Source organism: Panicum hallii, chromosome 3 (assembly GCF_002211085.1).
Source record: "Panicum hallii strain FIL2 chromosome 3, PHallii_v3.1, whole genome shotgun sequence".
NCBI classification, from domain to species: Eukaryota; Viridiplantae; Streptophyta; class Magnoliopsida; order Poales; family Poaceae; genus Panicum; species Panicum hallii.
The window spans coordinates 7,214,204-7,231,847 of NC_038044.1; the positions used below are offsets into that span (position 1 = coordinate 7,214,204).

At 49.0% G+C, this 17,644-nt stretch overlaps 2 protein-coding genes and 2 pseudogenes across 4 annotated transcripts; 2 read left to right on the forward strand and 2 right to left on the reverse strand.

The window, feature by feature from the left end:
• Positions 1-809: 809 nt before the first annotated feature.
• Positions 810-3,872, reverse strand: LOC112886306 (putative TrmH family tRNA/rRNA methyltransferase). Its single transcript, XM_025952173.1, has 4 exons — positions 3,560-3,872; positions 3,319-3,423; positions 2,728-2,854; positions 810-1,591 (listed from the first exon to the last, which is right to left on the reverse strand). Exons 1-4 carry the CDS (start codon positions 3,770-3,772, stop codon positions 1,374-1,376), a joined length of 663 nt encoding a protein of 220 aa, XP_025807958.1. The 5' UTR covers positions 3,773-3,872; the 3' UTR covers positions 810-1,373.
• A 352-nt stretch (positions 3,873-4,224) lies between these two features.
• LOC112887114 lies at positions 4,225-6,070 on the forward strand (annotated as a pseudogene).
• Positions 6,031-7,336, reverse strand: LOC112885097 (annotated as a pseudogene).
• An 808-nt stretch (positions 7,337-8,144) lies between these two features.
• On the forward strand, positions 8,145-16,248 carry LOC112886279 (phosphoglycerate mutase-like protein AT74H). Of its 3 annotated transcripts, none has more exons than XM_025952126.1 (4): positions 8,145-8,257; positions 9,749-9,857; positions 14,596-15,373; positions 15,468-16,248. In XM_025952126.1, exons 3-4 carry the CDS (start codon positions 14,788-14,790, stop codon positions 15,896-15,898), a joined length of 1,017 nt encoding a protein of 338 aa, XP_025807911.1. In that variant the 5' UTR covers positions 8,145-8,257; positions 9,749-9,857; positions 14,596-14,787; the 3' UTR covers positions 15,899-16,248. The 3 variants fall into 3 exon arrangements, with proteins under 3 accessions (XP_025807911.1, XP_025807913.1, XP_025807912.1); XM_025952128.1 differs by lacking the exon at positions 8,145-8,257 and adding an exon at positions 8,276-9,156; XM_025952127.1 differs by lacking the exon at positions 8,145-8,257 and having other exon boundaries at positions 8,276-9,857.
• Positions 16,249-17,644: the final 1,396 nt, after the last annotated feature.

Consider the following 17,644-nt stretch of genomic DNA (forward strand, 5'->3'; position numbering starts at 1 on the left):
CGAAAGAGTTGCCTTTGGGAATCAAACGTACTGGCGTAGGCTGCTGGCGTATGCTGCTACGGATAAAGACTATATAAATATCGGATATGTATAGTTGCACATGCGTTAATTTATAAAGGTTTGCACGATCGAGCTATGGACGAAGGGCTGATCGTACTCGCATACGAGTGGACCAAGACCCACATATTGATGATAGAAGTTGGACCAAATGAAAAATTAAGAGGGAAACATTACATGCTTTAGAAATAGGTAAAGATTAGATGACGATCAAACTCAGATAATTCTCGAATAGATTGGTAAGGTTTACAGGATTTTGGCCATGTGAGCGCCAGGTGCGAGAAATTCAGGTATCGGCTACGTCGGTCTCGTGGTATATGCTCTCGCAGGATCTAAAGTCAAAACATAACTTGTATGTAGTGTAGTTCCTTTTCCCCTATATCTTGTCCACTGCGTGTTGTGCATCAGAGACCGAAGAGAGAATCTCGGGTTTGATGTATAACAACAGCATTACAGCAGATGCCTGTTAAAGGATCTCAACTCATAGCCTAAGGGTCTGTCAACGATCTCATAGGTAATCCAAGTGTAATGTTACGTTGGATTTCTGATGTGGAGAAAAGAGAGAAAGATGGGAGAAATAAGTCATTGCTTCATAAAGCAAACACATGTTGAATCAAAATTTAGGAATATAAGACCAATTGCGCATCATTATGCGTGTTGTTGCAATCATACAACCCATAATGTTATTTTGTTCTACGCACAAAATTAAGGGATTGAGAAATTCTCGGAGACAACTTGAAAAAAAAACTCCCTAAAAAAAACTCCATAGCATTATCTGTTAATTTTCTTAAGGTTGCAAGACAAATTGCCCTAAATTAATGCTGAACAATATACCATCCGAAAATGTCAACAGCTGAAGGGCATCTCACCTATCTTTGTCGTATTGAGGTATAACAAAGACTAGATGATCCAAGGGCTAATGTTGAAAAATAACCATTGTAGTCTACCATCCAACTTCCTGCGAAGTGAGGTAGTCATATGTCAGGTATCAACCGCCTTCAAGGCTACATTACAACAGAGGAATTCTGATAGCAGCCACCACATCTTGTTTTATACAACATAAAAGGCGAACAATCTGAGTGAAACAGAGCTTTATCCACGTCCTTGGTTTCGAGGTACACTCGCGCCTGCTGGCTTCCCAAAAGCTCAGTGCACCCTTTCGGCTCCATGCCAAGGTTGGAAAAAATGCATGTTCTACTCTTGGCCTTGGAAAAGCATTTCTGTTATGCGTTGTCGTCTTGCAAATTTGCTCCATCAACCCAAACCTGTGACTTGACTCAACTACCATGATGTAGCAACGTCATCTAGTCATAAGCCTAGTCTGTAAACATCAAATCTAGGCCATTTGATTCTTGAGGATGGCTGCTTCCATTTTCCTCAAGTATATCACATGCATTTTCTTTTCGCATTTTCCGCTCTTCAATCACTGCTTCAATTGAATCCGTACAGTAAAGCCCCCTTGAGTGCCCCTGTGGTCTATCAGCTACGATGAATTTGTTGCCCTCTCTGCCTCGTTCAGGAAAGCCAGCCCAGACTGCAGAAAACCATGCAATGATTCAGGTGGCTATCATAAGGAAATGAATTAATCTATGAACTGATAGCAAATTCTATGTTCAAATGTCTGTCAGAACTTTATCAAGTTTGATTCCAGAACCTAGAACGTGAATGTGTGCTTGTGATTCAAAGGGTCTCTAACAACAAAATGCTTCTATACAATATTGGATTGGAGCTAAGAAAGGGAGGAAAAAAACTGAGATAGAACCAACAGAACATCAGCCCCAGGATTCTGCTAAGGCGATGGATTCATACTTATCAAAGTAACCTTCAGTTGATTGGTACCCAGTAAGAGAGCATGTTTGGGTTTACAGGGCTAGTGGTAAACTATGTGCTAGTGGTAAACTATGTTCCATAGCAAAGATCCTTTCATCACCTTGGCAGAACTACCAAAAAAGGGTACATAACTTGGTGCACTGGGGAATTGTTAAGAACAGCCAGTTTTATGCACAACTATGGTCATCAAACATTGAAGATGACTAAGCAAAAAAAGGAACAAAATCTTTATGCAACAGTTATGATGTAACAGTTAAAACAAATACTAGCGTTAGCATCTCTAAATTTATAAGACCAGGATTGCAGTCTGCCTCTGCAATATTAATAGTGTGCCTTAAGCCCTAAAGTATTGTAATTGCTTATGCTTTCAGAAATCATCACAAAAGATACAGTAATAGATCAGATTTTCCTCTGGATATGCTTTATTAAACAGATTAAAAGTTGAGATTCCAGTGTTTGCAAACATCATCACATCAATAAATATTTTGCAGCACCAAAAGTTCAACTATAACTTTTTTATTGTAAACATAAATGTGCCACTTTAAAAAATTTGGCATATGAGGCCACAGAAGATAGTATAATCAACTCCGGTCGGTTATCACATCAAGTAATATATACCACAAATAGTTCTTGACCATGTCTTGCAGAGAGAATATGTGATTATTTTAGAGTAAGAAAATGGAGATTTGAGACTTTACAGCTCCAAAAAATAGTTAAGTTCGAATGCAACGACTTTGGTGTTACTACTTAGAGCTTTGGAACTTCCAACCTTCTATATGATAAAAATGTTATACATTACCCAAAAAATGCTGCAATGACTGGAGCGGTATGGAATTTTACCTGCAAAGTGGTGGAGAACGATTGAAGCTGCAACTGTAACATTGAGAGATGCTGTTCCACCACCATACTGAGGGATGTAGACAAAGAAGTCACAGATCTCACACTCTTTTTGTGAGAGTCCTGTACCCTGCCGGATGACACCCCCAAGAAATAGACAGTAAAGTTAGAATAAAGGGCAACAATTAGCTATGGCTGTGTACTTAAGAACCTCTAACTGGCATTAGGCAGTACTATGCAACAACCTTAATAGAATTTTCATTCTAGAACGCATCAGTGGTAACATCTTCATGGTATCGAATCGATTCTACAGTTGATGTGAAGCATATGCACATTTGTAGAGAGATGCATATTTCTTCCAAATTACATTTTGGTCAAGCTAATTTATTATTGAATACCATGTTGCCTTGAACAGGTGCTGATTGAAACATCAAAAGGACAGGTAATCTTAAGGAATGCAGCGTTTGCACACAATTTACTAGTGCCCAATCCACAAAACTAAGCCACATCACGTTTCACCATTTTCACTATTCAAATTGCAATCCAACAAACTTAATTTCGCAGTAAGCACAGAATGAATAGAATCCCACCAACCTCATTGCCGAACAGGAATGCGGTGCTCCGACGGAACGGGTGAGCGGTCACCGGCTGCGCGTCCTCGGTGATCTCAACACCGCAAATGTCACAACCTCTTTCATCCTGCAGGCAAAACACACGCACAAGCACTTCATTCACGATTCACAAAAGAAACAATGGAAAGGGGATTAGGGTTTAGGGGTTAGCGAGGCGTGGGGGTTGCTGCTCCAGAACGGAGACGGCTTGCTTGCTTGCTTGCCTTGAGGTAGGCGCGGGCGAGGGCGAGCGAGGCGAAGTGGCGGAAGCGGAGGTGCGAGGTGGCGCCGTGGCTGCCGAAGGCGCTGACGTCGCGGCGCCCGACGACGACCACCTCCGCGACGCCGAACGCCGTCGCGCTCCGCGCCAGCGTCCCCACGTTGTGCCGCTTCGCCACGTTGTGGACCACCACCACGCTCTCGACCGCCGCCGCCATGGCCGCCGCTTTCGTCGCGCCTGCTAGATTCGTCGCCGCCGCCGCCGCCGCCGCCGCCGCTGCCGACTCCGGGTTATTCTCTCTCTCTCTTTTTTTCTTTTGCGAGGACTCCGGGCTATTCTCGGTGATGTGGTTTAGCACTCGTTAACTGTATCACTGGTTTGTGGGCCTGAAACATTAAACGAATGGGACGGCGCATCGTGCCCACTAGACCGGACGCATGAGTGGGACCCACCTGTAAGCGTCCCGTGCTCTACAACCGGAGAAGAGATCGAGTCGGATCGGAGACAGCCGGAGTGCCGGAGAGTGGGATCTGATCGGACTCGCAGTCGCAGGCAATCCCTTCTCCTACATTAACCGCCGCCGCGCACCCGCAAACCACCGCCCAGTTTTTCTCTCTCCGTGAGAAGAGAAGGAATCCGCACCGATCCAAGGGTTCGCCGGCGGCCAAGATGTTGGAGGAGCTGCTCATCTTCACGCGCGGCGGCCTGATCCTGTGGGCGCTCAGCCCTGAAGGCTTCCCCCGTCGACGCGCTCATCCGCTCCTACCTCCTCGAGGACCGATCCGCCGACGGCGCCGGCGTCTCCCAGGACGGCAAGCACGCGCTCAAGTGGGCCTTCCACAACGGGCTCTCGTGGCGGTGTACCGGCGCGTGCTCCGCCTCCTGTACCTCGACGACCTCCTCGCCGCGGTCCGCGCGGGTCTACCACCCCAAGCGCACCAGCTACGACGGCTTCGGCACGTGTTCCGGCAGCTCCACCTCGAAGCCCAAGCGCGCGCCGATGAGATGAACAATTCTAAACAGGCGCCTGTTACGTCCCGTCCGCCGTCGCAAACGGCGTCGCACAAGGCTGGTCCCAAGGTTCCTGGAGATGATAGCGGCAATGCTGGTGGGAGCAAGCAGGCCGGCTCCGATGGCGACTCCGGGAAGAAGGAGAATTCAGGAGGAGACCCCAAACCCAAGGATGGCGGGGCCTTTGATCTAAGTACATTACAGAATCTGCGAAACAGGGTGATTCGGAGGAACAACAATAAGCCGAATAACAAACCCGACATAAAGGGAAGACACAAAAACCCCAATGAGCCTTCCGACAAGAAGCTGGATTTCTCAGACGCAGCAGAAAGGGGCAAGGTGACTGATCATGTCGCAATCAAAGAGGGACAAAGCAAGATGGACAAGGATGAGCAGGTTGGAGATGGCCCAGAAGCAAAAGGATGGTTCTCCTCAGTGTTCCAGAGCATTGCAGTAGGCAACAAAGTAATTGACATGTCTGGTCTGCAGCGTGCGCTGAAAGCTCTGAAAGACAGGCTCATGACCAAGAACTTGGCCGAGGAGATTGCAGAGAAGCTTTGCGAATCGATTGCAGCAAGCCTTGAGGGCAAGAAGCTGGGATCTTTCACAAGCATAGCATCCACTGTCCGGGCAGCCACGGAGGAGGCTCTTCTTCGCATTCTGACCCCGAGCCGATCCATCGACATTCTGAGAGACGTGCACGCCTCCAAGGAGCGTGAGAGGCCTTACGTCATCGTCTTCGTCGGGGTGAACGGAGTCGGCAAATCCACCAATCTGCAAAGGTCGCTTACCGGCTCCTCCAGCACGACCTCAGTGTGACCCTTGCAGCTTGTGACACCTTCAGGTCCGGTGCTGTCGAGCAGCTGCGCACCCATGCTCGCAGGCTCCAGATACCAATCTTCGAGAAGGGCTATGAAAGAGATCCGGCAGTCGTAGCGAAGCAAGCGATCCAAGAAGCGACCCGGACCAAAGCAGATGTTGTTCTTGTCGACACAGCTGGGCGTATGCAGGACAACGAGCCGCTCATGAGGGCGCTCTCCAAGCTCATCAACATCAACAGCCCGGACCTGGTCTTGTTCGTCGGAGAAGCACTGGTTGGAAATGATGCCGTGGATCAGCTGACCCAGTTCAACCAGAAACTGGCTGACTTGTCGTCTGTTCCTGCTGCAAGGTTGATCGATGGCATCCTGCTCAGCAAGTTTGACACTGTCGACGACAAGGTTGGAGCAGCGCTGTCCATGGCTTACGTCTCTGGAGCCCTGGTTATGTTCGTTGGCTGCGGTCAGTCTTACACCGACCTGATGCAGCTGAATGTCAAGTCCATTGTTAACACCCTCCTCAAGTGAACGCTAGGACAAAATGTGTGTTCTGCCCGAGTTAGTTACTACCTTTAAATCCCCTGTGCTCTTGTAATAATCTTGACGGTTGACGTGTTTTTTTTTTTGCTACACTTGGTGAAAACTGTCATTGAACTATTGTCTTATGTGCACCTTGAATAAAGGAAAAGACTAAATTAAATTCAAAATCTTCTGCCATGGCTGTGCCTCCATTTGTAAGGTTTAATTTTGACAGTCGAAGGTTACTTTTTTCAAAATGCAAATCATTCGCTTTCCAAATTTCAGTCACATTGCAGAACATGTTCTTTATATTATTTTACTTCTGCTTGGGCAGCGTCAGTAAAAGAGATTTTGGAGGTGACCAAATCTTAGCGGAGTTCTATTTGAATTGAACCTAATAATGTGGCATATTGACATCTCGACCGTGGAGCTGCAAGACTAATGTGATGATAATCAAAATCTGTTACATGCGGGGAATTTATCCATTAGAGCACGGGGAAGATTTAATTTTTTCCCCCCGTCCCCGTTGACCCCGCGTAGTCTAGTTCTTCTCAGCAATTTAGCCCAACAGTTCAAATGAATTTAGCCCAAGTTAGGGCCTGTTTGGATCCTACCGCAAAAGGGCAAAAGGGAAAAAAGTTGCTCTTTTTTTTCCATTTGCACCCAAACACTCTCTGTCAAGAGGGAAAGAGCAACAACGGGTAGCAAAAGAGCAAAAGGAAACAGCAAGCGCCCCCGCGCCTCCGCCTCCGCCCCCGCCGCCCGACCCCGCGCCTCCGCCCCCGCCGCCCGACCCGCCGCCGCCGCCTCCGCCTCCGCGCCTCCGCCTCCGCCTCCCCGCCCCCGCCGCCGCCGCCGCCGCCTCCGCCCCCGCCCCCGCCGCCTCCGTGCCTCCGCCTCCGCCCCCGCTGCCCGACCCCGCGCCTCGGCCTCCCGCATCCCGACCCCGCGCCTCCGCCTCCGCGCCCGTGCTGCAGCGACTCGTCCGAGTAGGAGCCCTTGCGCATGAACCGGGAGAGCAGGTTGTCGTGCGCCACGGCACCCGCCGCGTCGCACCTGCCGCTGCCCGGCGCGAGCTCGAGCTTGCGCGCCTTGATGACGGCGGCGAGGTACTCGTCCACGTGCGCGACGCTGCGGGCCAGCGTGGTCTCCATGCCGAGGCCCAGCCACTTCTTGCACCGCCACAGGCACTCCGGGAAGATGAAGTGGTTGAGCGTGGCCTCCGTGGCGCGGTCGAAGGCTGAGGCGAAGGCATTCTCCGGCAGGCCCGGCACGAGCGTCTCGGGGTCCTTGCCGAACGCCAGGCCGCAGATGTTGCCGAAGGTGAGGCGGAGGAGGAGGTCCTGCAGGTCGACGTGCGTCTTCTCGGTGGCGGCCTCCTCCAGGATGGGCAGCAGCCTGAGGTGGATGGAGCGTGACACCCAGCGGGACATGGCCGTCCAGAGCGTGCGCGTGGTGAACTCGAGCGCGGCGGTCTTCTTGCTTAGGTGCTGTTTGGATCCAACCAGCAAAAGAGCAAAAGGGCAAAATTTTTGCCATTTGGATCCAAACACCCCTAATGGCAAAACTTTTACCACTTTTGGCAAATGGCAAAAATTTTACCCTTTTGCTCTTTTGCTGGTTGGATCCAAACAGCACCTTAGAAGCCAATATGGCCCATCAGGCCATCCAGCCACTAAAACAACCCTAAAGGCCTAAACTAGCAGCACTCCTGCTCCGTCTCCCGCGCACGGACGGACACTACTGTAACTCTGTAGGCGGCCGCCGCCGCATCTCTCGTTGTCCCTCCTCCTGCCCCTCTCGTTCGCAAACTCGAAATCGCAAGTCTGCTGCCTGCCCCTCTCGCTCTCAGTCGCTACTCGCAAGGCTCTAGCATGCCCCTGCTCGAGGAGGCAGGCAAGAGGGCGACGATGCATGCCGGCCGCCGGCGACAGCGGAAGCCAACGAGGCACAGGAGTTCAATCCAGCAGCGCAGGCCATGGTAGCGCCTGCGGCTGGTCGAGCAGGCGCAGAGGTCTGTGCGCTTCTATTCTGGGGTTGCTTGTAGTCTGTAGCCGGCCAGCCCGGTACGGGTCGCCGCGGGGGTTCTATCCCCGATCGAGCGGGCCCCGCGGCCGTTTCTTCGCGGAAGAGAAGTCATAGATCTCCACGTGCCCCATCTCACGTGACTGCCGGGATCTCCTCCGGCCCCACCACCCAGAATTAGAGGACAGAGATAATAATAACCCAAACTAAATTCAAAATCTCTCTCCTCCTGCCATTTTGGACCACAGAAACCGACCCGTCTCCCTCTTGTCCCACACCTGCTCCTCTCGTAACGCGACAGCGACGGCGACGGCGACGGCGGCGACGAGGTAAGCGCGCGATTCCCTTCGAGATGAGCTTTCCCCATTCATAATTCCTGCAAGTTCGCGATCCGCGCTGCCTCGCGCATGATCTGTTCCTCCGAGTTCCTCCGGGTTGGATTAATTTTGTGGCGCGGGCAGGTGCTTGGTTTTGGTTGGAAACTCGATCGCCGTCGGGAATTGGGATCGGGCGAGAGAATTCAGTGGGGGGAGGCGGATGCTGTTCCGCTTGCTGTTTTCGTGGCCGGAGTGGATTCGGTTTGGTTGGGTGGGGAGGTGCGAAATGGGGGCGCATTGAGGAGGCCGTGGCAGGGTTCCAGCGCTCACAAGTTGGTGTTTCGCGAGTATGCTGAGATGTCCGCGGCAGGTTTCGCTTAGCTTTGCGGGTTTGGATCGGGGAATTACTGGATTGCATGTTTTCGCCTTGCCTGGTACAATACGGTCATACTCCATGCTCATAGAATTTGGATTACTGGGGCCGTTGTGAGTTATGAGCTCAAGTAGCGTCATTATGTTCGAGAGAAACAGGGGAGGAGATTGGTAATGTGGGAGGGAAACAGGGGAAGATTAGAATTGTGGAACGGAAATGGGGGGTGATTAAGATATGGAAGGATTGATTGGTAGGGGCACGGTATGTGGGATAGCCATACTGGATTGCTGAATTGGTGGAAGCCTAAAACATGCAGTGGAGATCGAAGCCTGAGGATGTTTAGAGTAGATCTATCCTTCCTTTACCGTATAGCGAAGCTCAAGTGATCAGGCTCTTGCAGCAATTTATCGCTCCATGTGGCAAGTAACGACTATGTGTTCCAATAATAAGGATCTAGAATGACAGATCATGAATCAATTCCCTAAACAAATGCTGACCCAGTGGCCCTTCACGATTCAAGATGACCTCTGTAAACAAGGTTCAAAATCTAAAATTCCTTGTGTGCGTTATTTCAGTATAGTTATTTACAATGGCTCATTGGAGGTGAAATTCTAGTATGGCCAGATCCACCCAGCTATATGTACAATGAGTGATTACCTGGAAAAAAGTACTTTTGTACTGAATTCCACTGCTGGATCATACTCCAGAACACTGTCCCAGTATATATGATCAACTGATTACTCTCTATTGCATCCTGTAGTTATTGATTTATCTTTATTTTTAATGACTAACAAGATTAAGATTGTGCTCGTCTTTAGAAATTGAAAATTGAAGCTTCCGCCCTTTTTACACGTATGCCGTTCATGTCAAATTTAATGGAGTTACAAAGCAAATCCAAAGAACTTTTTATGTGTTTCTGAGCAGCACACCTATGTGATTATATATGCTCCCACAGATATTTATTCTGATGAACCTTTAATGCTATAATTTCAATCAAGAAGATGGAAAATAAGCTCTCAATTTAGTGTTATGCAGCCTGCAGTTTCAATGTGGCATGGTTGGAATGAGAATTTAGAGAGCTGCTGATACTATAATTAGGGTTTGCTACTAACTTTACTTTGATGGTGTAGATATTTCCATCATTTGGACTCTAGGATTTAAAGACATAAAGCATGTTTATGCTTTCAACCTTCTCTCGGAGTATATTAATCATCTTGGAATAAAGGAGGAAACCTCTTGGTAAGCACTAGCTCCTACCATTCGTTACCATTGTTCTGCTAAAGTACAATTTATTTCTAGTTTTTTGTTTGAACTTTTATGATTAGAACTGTGGCTTCTGGCATGAGCCCTATTTCTGCCAGGTGTCATCAAATATGGCAGCATGCCATGGTGCTTAAATGCATTAGAACAAATGTATTTTATCCAGTACATGCTAAGCACCTTCTTGTAAGATTTATTATGCAGAAGCTAAATCTGAGCCTTCAAGTTAACAACTATAAAGTGCATGAAAGTGGCTTAAACATAATGTAAGTTTTCCTTGTTATTTTATAGGTTTGGCATTCGAAACTAAAATTTTGAGTGCCATTTTTGAATAATGTCTGACACTCAAAACAGTTGTATGTGTACTCTGAAGTTCCAAATTACAACCAGATAGTCCTGTCTTAACAAATCTCTATAGCTAGAAACTAGTATTATTATTATTATCTTGAAGTTGAAAAAGCAATACTTGAGCCATATAACTAAAGTTGTAGGGGCTGCTTGGTTCCCAGCCACAACTCGCCGCGCCATTGTAGCCTGGCGGGTGTGGCGCTCAGAATCGGCGCCACAGCCCTGTGGCGTGGCTTCCCGTGGCTGGGAACCAAGCACGCCCATAGTGAATTTTCTTACCTCAACTTATATAAAAGAGCTACAATTCACTGTTTTGTTCTACGAGTAGTTATCTGTGTGTAATGAAGGACAGCTGTCATACAGTGTCAATAATAAAAGCCAGGTTATTGCGTTAGTTGAGTCAAACGTGCAGGAGAATCATGCTAGTGGAGTCAATGAAAATGCTAACAAAATTCTGGAAACTTTGTTGCATAAAAGCAATGGTTACTGGGGAATTTCTTCCTAGGAATGTTGTAGTCAGGAAGAACTGGGTGGAGCAGCGCTTGAGTAATGATTTGGGGAGATTTTTAGGCTAGGGAGTATTCCAGCACATGGGATTTAGTGAAAGTACACTATGTTTCTGCTGCGTATTGTACTCTGATGAATACCTATGTTCTATGGGAACATGAATTATTAACGCAAAATTCTTTTGAGGTTGGCAGAAAAGTTCTGCACATAATGTTAATTTCTTTCTTTTGGATGTATGATGGGAAACTTCTGCAGTAGCCAAAAGTGGCGTTACATGGTAGATTTTTTTTACAATAAGTGGTGTACTTTTTACTTATCCTTATCTGCGCTTTTTTCCTTTTCCTACCCATCAGTAGTAATTAACAAGATGCAGTATTCGAGTGCACAACCAGTCAGACTTTCTTTTTCCCCTACCATTAGTTATAATTGATAAGATGGTGTATTTGAGCGCACAATTAGTCAGACAAAGTGCTTACATGAACCACGAAAATTGTTGTCATTCATTGCCATGGTTACTGCCATTTGGGCAAGCACTCACAGTTGTCCATTATCATTAAAAATGTTACGATGATATGCATTTTGGCACATTATCTGGCACTAGCTAGCCCTCCGCAGTACAATGGTGTATTTAAAGGAGAATTAGATGCTATTGATTCCGTACAACAAACCATGAACGTCTGTTAGGTTTATTTGTCCCGTTTGTTGAACAGAAAACTTGCTGGGAAATGTTAGGCAACACGCAATGAGAACGATTCCTGTTCCTTCACTATTGATAGTTAGTCAAAATATTCGCAGTCTTTTCATCTTTTTTCCCCAAAGATTAAGCCATGCCTTAGTGTGATTCATGCAAGGGGATATCTCTTTTGCTCTAATTCTATTGAATATAAAAAAACTTGACCTGCGGGGGGTATGACGGCCCCCGAGCATTGACTAAGAGAAGACTTCTCACGCAGGCCAAGAAAACCCCCGAACCCCTACCCCACCCTTACACAGGGGTGCTGTTCCCCTTACCGTAATCCGTGTGAGAGCGGGCTGGGACCACTTTTCCATGTGCTTTGGTGTGTAGGCAGGCGAGGGGATTTTTTTAGCTTCAGCCTGAAATTCGCTCCCACTGGGAGTCGAACCCAGGACCTGAGGAGTGCTATTGAGGCCACCTAACCAAGGGGTCAATATTCAGCTTATTCCTGGATGGTTAGGTAAGATTTGGCCAAAGGACTTATGAGTTGTGTAACTTGGTTGCTCCGTAGGTTTCTATTATGATTGGAGAAGCCATAGGTCATTCATTTTGTACCGTCAAGCTTCGCTACCTAAATGCATCAAAACATTTGGATTGTCTTGTTGCACCACTAGGCGAAGGTCCCCAAATTATGTTGTTACCACCCTTTTTTGTGGGTAATATGGATGTTATTATTTGATAGATCTTTTAGCTAGCACTTAACTAGGTCTAGAGACCATTCTATACTGCCACTTGGGGTGGAGGTTACTATACTGCCACTTGGGGTGGAGGTTATGCTTCATCGCTCTTTCCCTTATGACCAATTTGAATGTTGTCTTAAATTGCTATCAAATTCTCAGGAGTTGTCTGCTGAGAGCATGTTGGTTTCAGTCACTCTCTTCGCCTGTCTAGTCAGTTAATAGGCAGATAATAACAAATCAAACTGACAGAAAGCACACTCCACTTGGAATATGTTTATTTGACAATCAGTTTTTCTGGAGAGTTATACTACACTAAACCCAGCCTTGCTTCTACGGATTGTTGGGGAGACATACTGGCCAAAGTTATGGGATGAAAAGTGAACTGAGACTGCACTGCAATCCAAGCTGGACCCATTATCCTATCCACTTACTTACGTGCGCCAGAGCACCTTATGGCCACATGAGATGTTCTTCTTCCTTAGGGGAGAAGACTTGTTCCCAAAAGCTTGCCTACCTTCGGGGGCATGTGGTGGAGACAAGATATTGCGCTGGGTGGCTGGACCTGGTGCCTTAGGCTTTGTTTATAATGTGGAGTGTTCATTGGGATCATGGATTTGAGTTCCCAAAAATCAGAAAACAACAGTAGTAGCAATTAGTTTTCTGGTGTGGATTTGAAGCCCTGTCTGTTAAACCTTAGCCATACATCCTACCAGTTGATGGTTTTGTGTCTGATTCTGGAGTTGCTGAAATTGGCTTTTGATTTGGATTTTTAGTGGATCTTATGGTTCTTGGAAGACTAGGTCCACCTGGTCTCCAATTGGACTTGCTTGGCCACGACATGCATTTGCATGATACACATTGCTTCTGTATGGTACCAAACCTGTCTCCAAAAGACAAAGCTTCAAAGCTATTCCTAGTAGTTTTGAGCTGGACTTCATCATAGGGACCTTTCATGTTTTGTTCGCATCCTTCATATACATTGCTTCACTCTATGATTCTTCCTTTTCATAAAGCGATCTCTGTTGCGTGGTTGTTAGCAAAGGAATTAAGTTCCAAATAACTTTTGAATCAACCAAAAAAAGTTATTCTTTTTAGGTTACAAAATTTATTTATCTTTTACATGGCCACTCAATTCGAGCAGAGCATTATTGGGGGTGGGGGGGGGATGTATTCTTCGTACATGATGGATAAATAAACATTGTCTGTCATAACCTTTTTCTCTTGAAGATTTGCTAATTTTCAGTCACCTGAACAATGAGTAACTTGTAAGTCACCTTTGCTAATCACTGGATCTATCTGACATTCATCATCGGCTAATCACTGGATCTATCTGACATTCATCATCGGCTAATCACTGGATCTATCTGACATTCATCATCGGAACTATCTCGAATGGTGCTCTACATGAGACGGTTCATTTTACTCATGATTGGGTAGACTACCGTTTGGATTGGGCCTTGTTAGCTTTGGTAGAGCTGGTTTCATGAATTGTCGTAGCAAATCTGCATGCCTTTTCTTTTTAACCGACCGCCACTGGATTGTGCCAATTTCATTGCACATAGAGTGGATATCTGCTGACCATTCATGCTGACTTCAGTGTTAGTGTCACCATCAGTAGGGCTAAGTGTTTGGTGTAACGTGACTATCAGCCCCTGCCTGAATCATGTTTGTACATGATGTATAATAGGTCCCAAGCAGGCAATCTCGATTCTGATTACAAACAATTAGTATTCTTCGGCCCCTGCCTGAGACCTGTCTGTACGGTTCTTCAGGTAGCACATACGGCCGTACGCATAAGCTCATCGGTTGAGGCGTTCGGACCCATGTTGTTGCGTCGATGCCGTGTCAGCGCACACGGTTTTGGCCTTGGCTCTGGCTGGGATGTGCGAACGGCACACTCAACCCGCCGACTTGCGGCAGGGAGGCGCAGGAGCTGCTGCCGGGCTGCTTCTCGTGGCGGCGTGGTCCCATGTGTGATGCGCACATGCACCGACTGCTTGACACGGGAACAAAGGAAACTGGGATACGCTAGGCACCGTATCGGCCACCTTTCCACCGTGTTTTATGAGGCACCATCCCCCTTGATCACGTGGCGAGCACGGGGGACAGTTCTCCTTTTCGTTGAGTTGAGCACCTTGCTTGGTCGGGTCACTACTCACTAGCCTCCGAGGAAAAGATCAGCAACAGAACAGTCACTTGCGATCTGTCTCGTAAGCTGCACCAGGGAATGCTAACCTTGCTCTTGGTTCATGAACTTGCACTGTGTAGCATCATGGTTCTTTCATCATCCAGCAAGGGTCCCCATTTGGATCTGGGAATTCTAGCCGATTTGTGCCATTCCTTGTGCCCCCGCCCCAACTTGTCTTTGTTTCTTTTTTTCGAGGAAGGCCGTGATTCGAGTTGACGAATTTGGTAACTTTAACTAATCTCCAATTATTCCTTGCAGACTTGCGGTGTAAGCCTGCGTGCCAGCGAGGCCGGATCCCGCGGCTTGTTTGCAACCTCCTCCATGGCTCCAGCTGGTGACCGGAGCGCCGCTGCCCCGAACCCCACAAAATAAGTTGTTGCTCGCGTTCCATCACCCAACCACCTCCTCTCCCCTGCTCTTTATATATCCCGGCACCGGCGCCAGCTACCCATGTCACACGACACGGCTGCGCGCCACCCCGTCGCAACCCCGCAACAAGGAGGAGGAGAGGAAGGAGGAGACCAGCCCTCCGGCGGCCGGGCCAGCTTCGAGTTCGGCGGCGAGTGCCGGTTCTGCGAGATGACGCGGCAGCACCACCCGCAGTGCGCGCGCCGGCTGCCCAAGCGGATCATCCTCGTCCGGCACGGCGAGAGCCAGGGGAACCTCGACATGTCGGCGTACACCACCATCCCCGACTACCGCATCCCGCTCACGGCGCTGGGCGCCGAGCAGGCGCGCGCCGCGGGGCGGGGCATCCGCGACGTGGTGGCGTCGGGCGGCGGCAACTGGAAGGTCTACTTCTACGTGTCCCCCTACGAGCGCACCCGCGCCACGCTGCGGGAGATCGGCCGCGCCTTCCCGCGGGACCGCATCATCGGCGCCCGCGAGGAGTGCCGCGTCCGGGAGCAGGACTTCGGCAACTTCCAGGTCGAGGAGCGGATGCGCGCCGTCAAGGAGACCCGCCAGCGGTTCGGCCGCTTCTTCTTCCGGTTCCCCGAGGGCGAGTCCGCCGCCGACGTCTTCGACCGCGTCGCCAGTACGATCCCATTCCCGTCGCCTCCGTTCTCCCGATCTGAGCCCTCAAACCTTCGATTTGTGCGTCCAACAAACTGATCTCGATCAATGCGCAGGCTTCCTGGAGTCGCTGTGGCGGGACATCGACATGGGGCGTCTGGATCAGGACCCGAGCTGCGAGACCAACCTGGTGATCGTGTCGCACGGGCTCACCTCGCGGGTGTTCCTCATGAAGTGGTTCAAGTGGACGGTGGATCAGTTCGAGCGCCTCAACAACTTCGACAACTGCGAGTTCAGGGTGATGCAGCTGGGGCCCGGCGGCGAGTACTCCCTCCTCGTCCACCACACCAAGGAGGAGCTCGAGCAGTGGGGCATGTCGCGGGAGATGATCGCCGACCAGCAGTGGCGCGCCGCCGCCAACCGACGCAGCTGGGCCGAGGAGTGCTCCTCCTTCATCGACTCCTTCTTCGATGACCCCAAGGATTCAGAGAGCTCGTCCGAGGAGGAGGAAGAAAAGGAGAATGGCAAGATCAAGGAACTGGAGTAATCGACTCTGCTCTGTCCCTGGTTCGCTGAAATTCTTTCAATTCGATGATAATTTCTAGATTTTATACTGTGGAGTGGTGGCCTAGCGAGTCATTGCTGATTGCTCATTTTTCTTTCCCCAATTTGTAATCTGTTCATAGTAGCTAGAGATTGGAAAGAGCGGGGAGAAATTCAGAAAAAAAAAACTACTAAAGATTTCAGTAAGACATATCTAGAGGGTCTTAGTTCTAACTTCTTTCCCGCGTTCCTAGCTGGAAAACTGACAAACTCACCATGGTTGGCTGTCTTTAACTAAAGATGGCTCCTTTTATTACAACTTTCTTTATCTAATCAAGATCCTTTCATGCTGCACATTATCAGTTTCTACATGTTCCTTTCTGAATAGAAAGCATGTGGGGATACAAATACAATATATCTCTGCATCTTGTTCGGTAGCATCCATTTGCCACACCCGGCCCTGCTGCTGAACTATTGGTTAATTACTGTCAATAGACAGCGCTGGTGGACACTTGCTACCATTTCTTTTCATTTTTTTTCACATGCTTGTCAGCAAACAGACGCTTGTCCAGATGCAAATGCGGAGATTCTTTCCTCACAGCTGGCACCGGTAACACGTTCCTCCATGATTTTCTCTTTGTAGTCTAGCGACTAGACGTTTGGATTGAACTAGGTTCCCCACAAAATTTTGGGCAGCGCGCTACAGAGCCACTGCTAGTTTGTTCCGAGTTTTGCTTTTGGAAGAGTGGCTTGCTGTCCTGTTGTGCTCTTCCTTGCGGTCTTTTCTATTTTCCTTTTTTGTTCTCTCCGCCCCCCCTCTCTAGCTGGTCCAAAAAGTTTGCAGTCTGAGATAACGAACTGTTTATCTGGTTGTGTTCTCTTCCGATGGTGGCATTAGAGTATTATAAACAACTTATTATCTTTGCCCCAAGATTAGATACGATACAGTTGACGGGGAAAGGTCAACTATTAAAGCGTTGTAGCAACCAAGAGCCCAAGAGGGGGGAAAAACAATGAGACCAAATCCTGATAAACCCACACGGCAGGCTCAGCTCGCATCGAGTAACTTGTTCGTTGGGCTCGATGGACACCGGCCGTTACGAGAAGATTCAGGTGACCGTGACACGAGCGTCGCAGGACTAGCGGAAATCCTGCTGACAGCAACCTTCGACACGCGCCCGGCATGATCCCCGAATGCCGGAGCCGGTGCGTAGAATACTCGGTCGACTCGAGCCAGGACCTGACTGACCTGGCATCCTTGTGGCCGTGTACGCGACGACGATCCGGGTCGGTGCCGGTGATTGGCCATTCCGTTGGGTATTTTGCGAACGCGCAGCGGCGCAGGACGGCCTGCTCGACGACGAGGAGGGCGTCGTGTGCTCGTGCCGCGCGAATCTAGCAGCTAGCCAGCGCCGGACCGGTGCCTGAGCGATCCAAATTTCCACGGCCTCGTAACCCGCGTCCGCCGCGCCGGCCTCTGAAGGCGCGCGGCTAAAGCCGGCGGCGGAAGCAACGCACACGTGACCTCGTCACGTGCTCCCTCGAGCAGTCCAGCGCAAACCACCGGCGGCGCTGCTGGCAGATTGGTGGTCACGGGCTGCTGCACGAGCCGATGCCGATGCGGGCGCTCCCTCCTATCTGCCTTCCGGTAGATGGTTAGCTTGTACATCTATAATCCAGTAGCAGTCCAGTGATTAGCCCAATACAGCCCATGAAAGTTGGTTGTTTGTCTTTTTTTTTAAAACTCCGC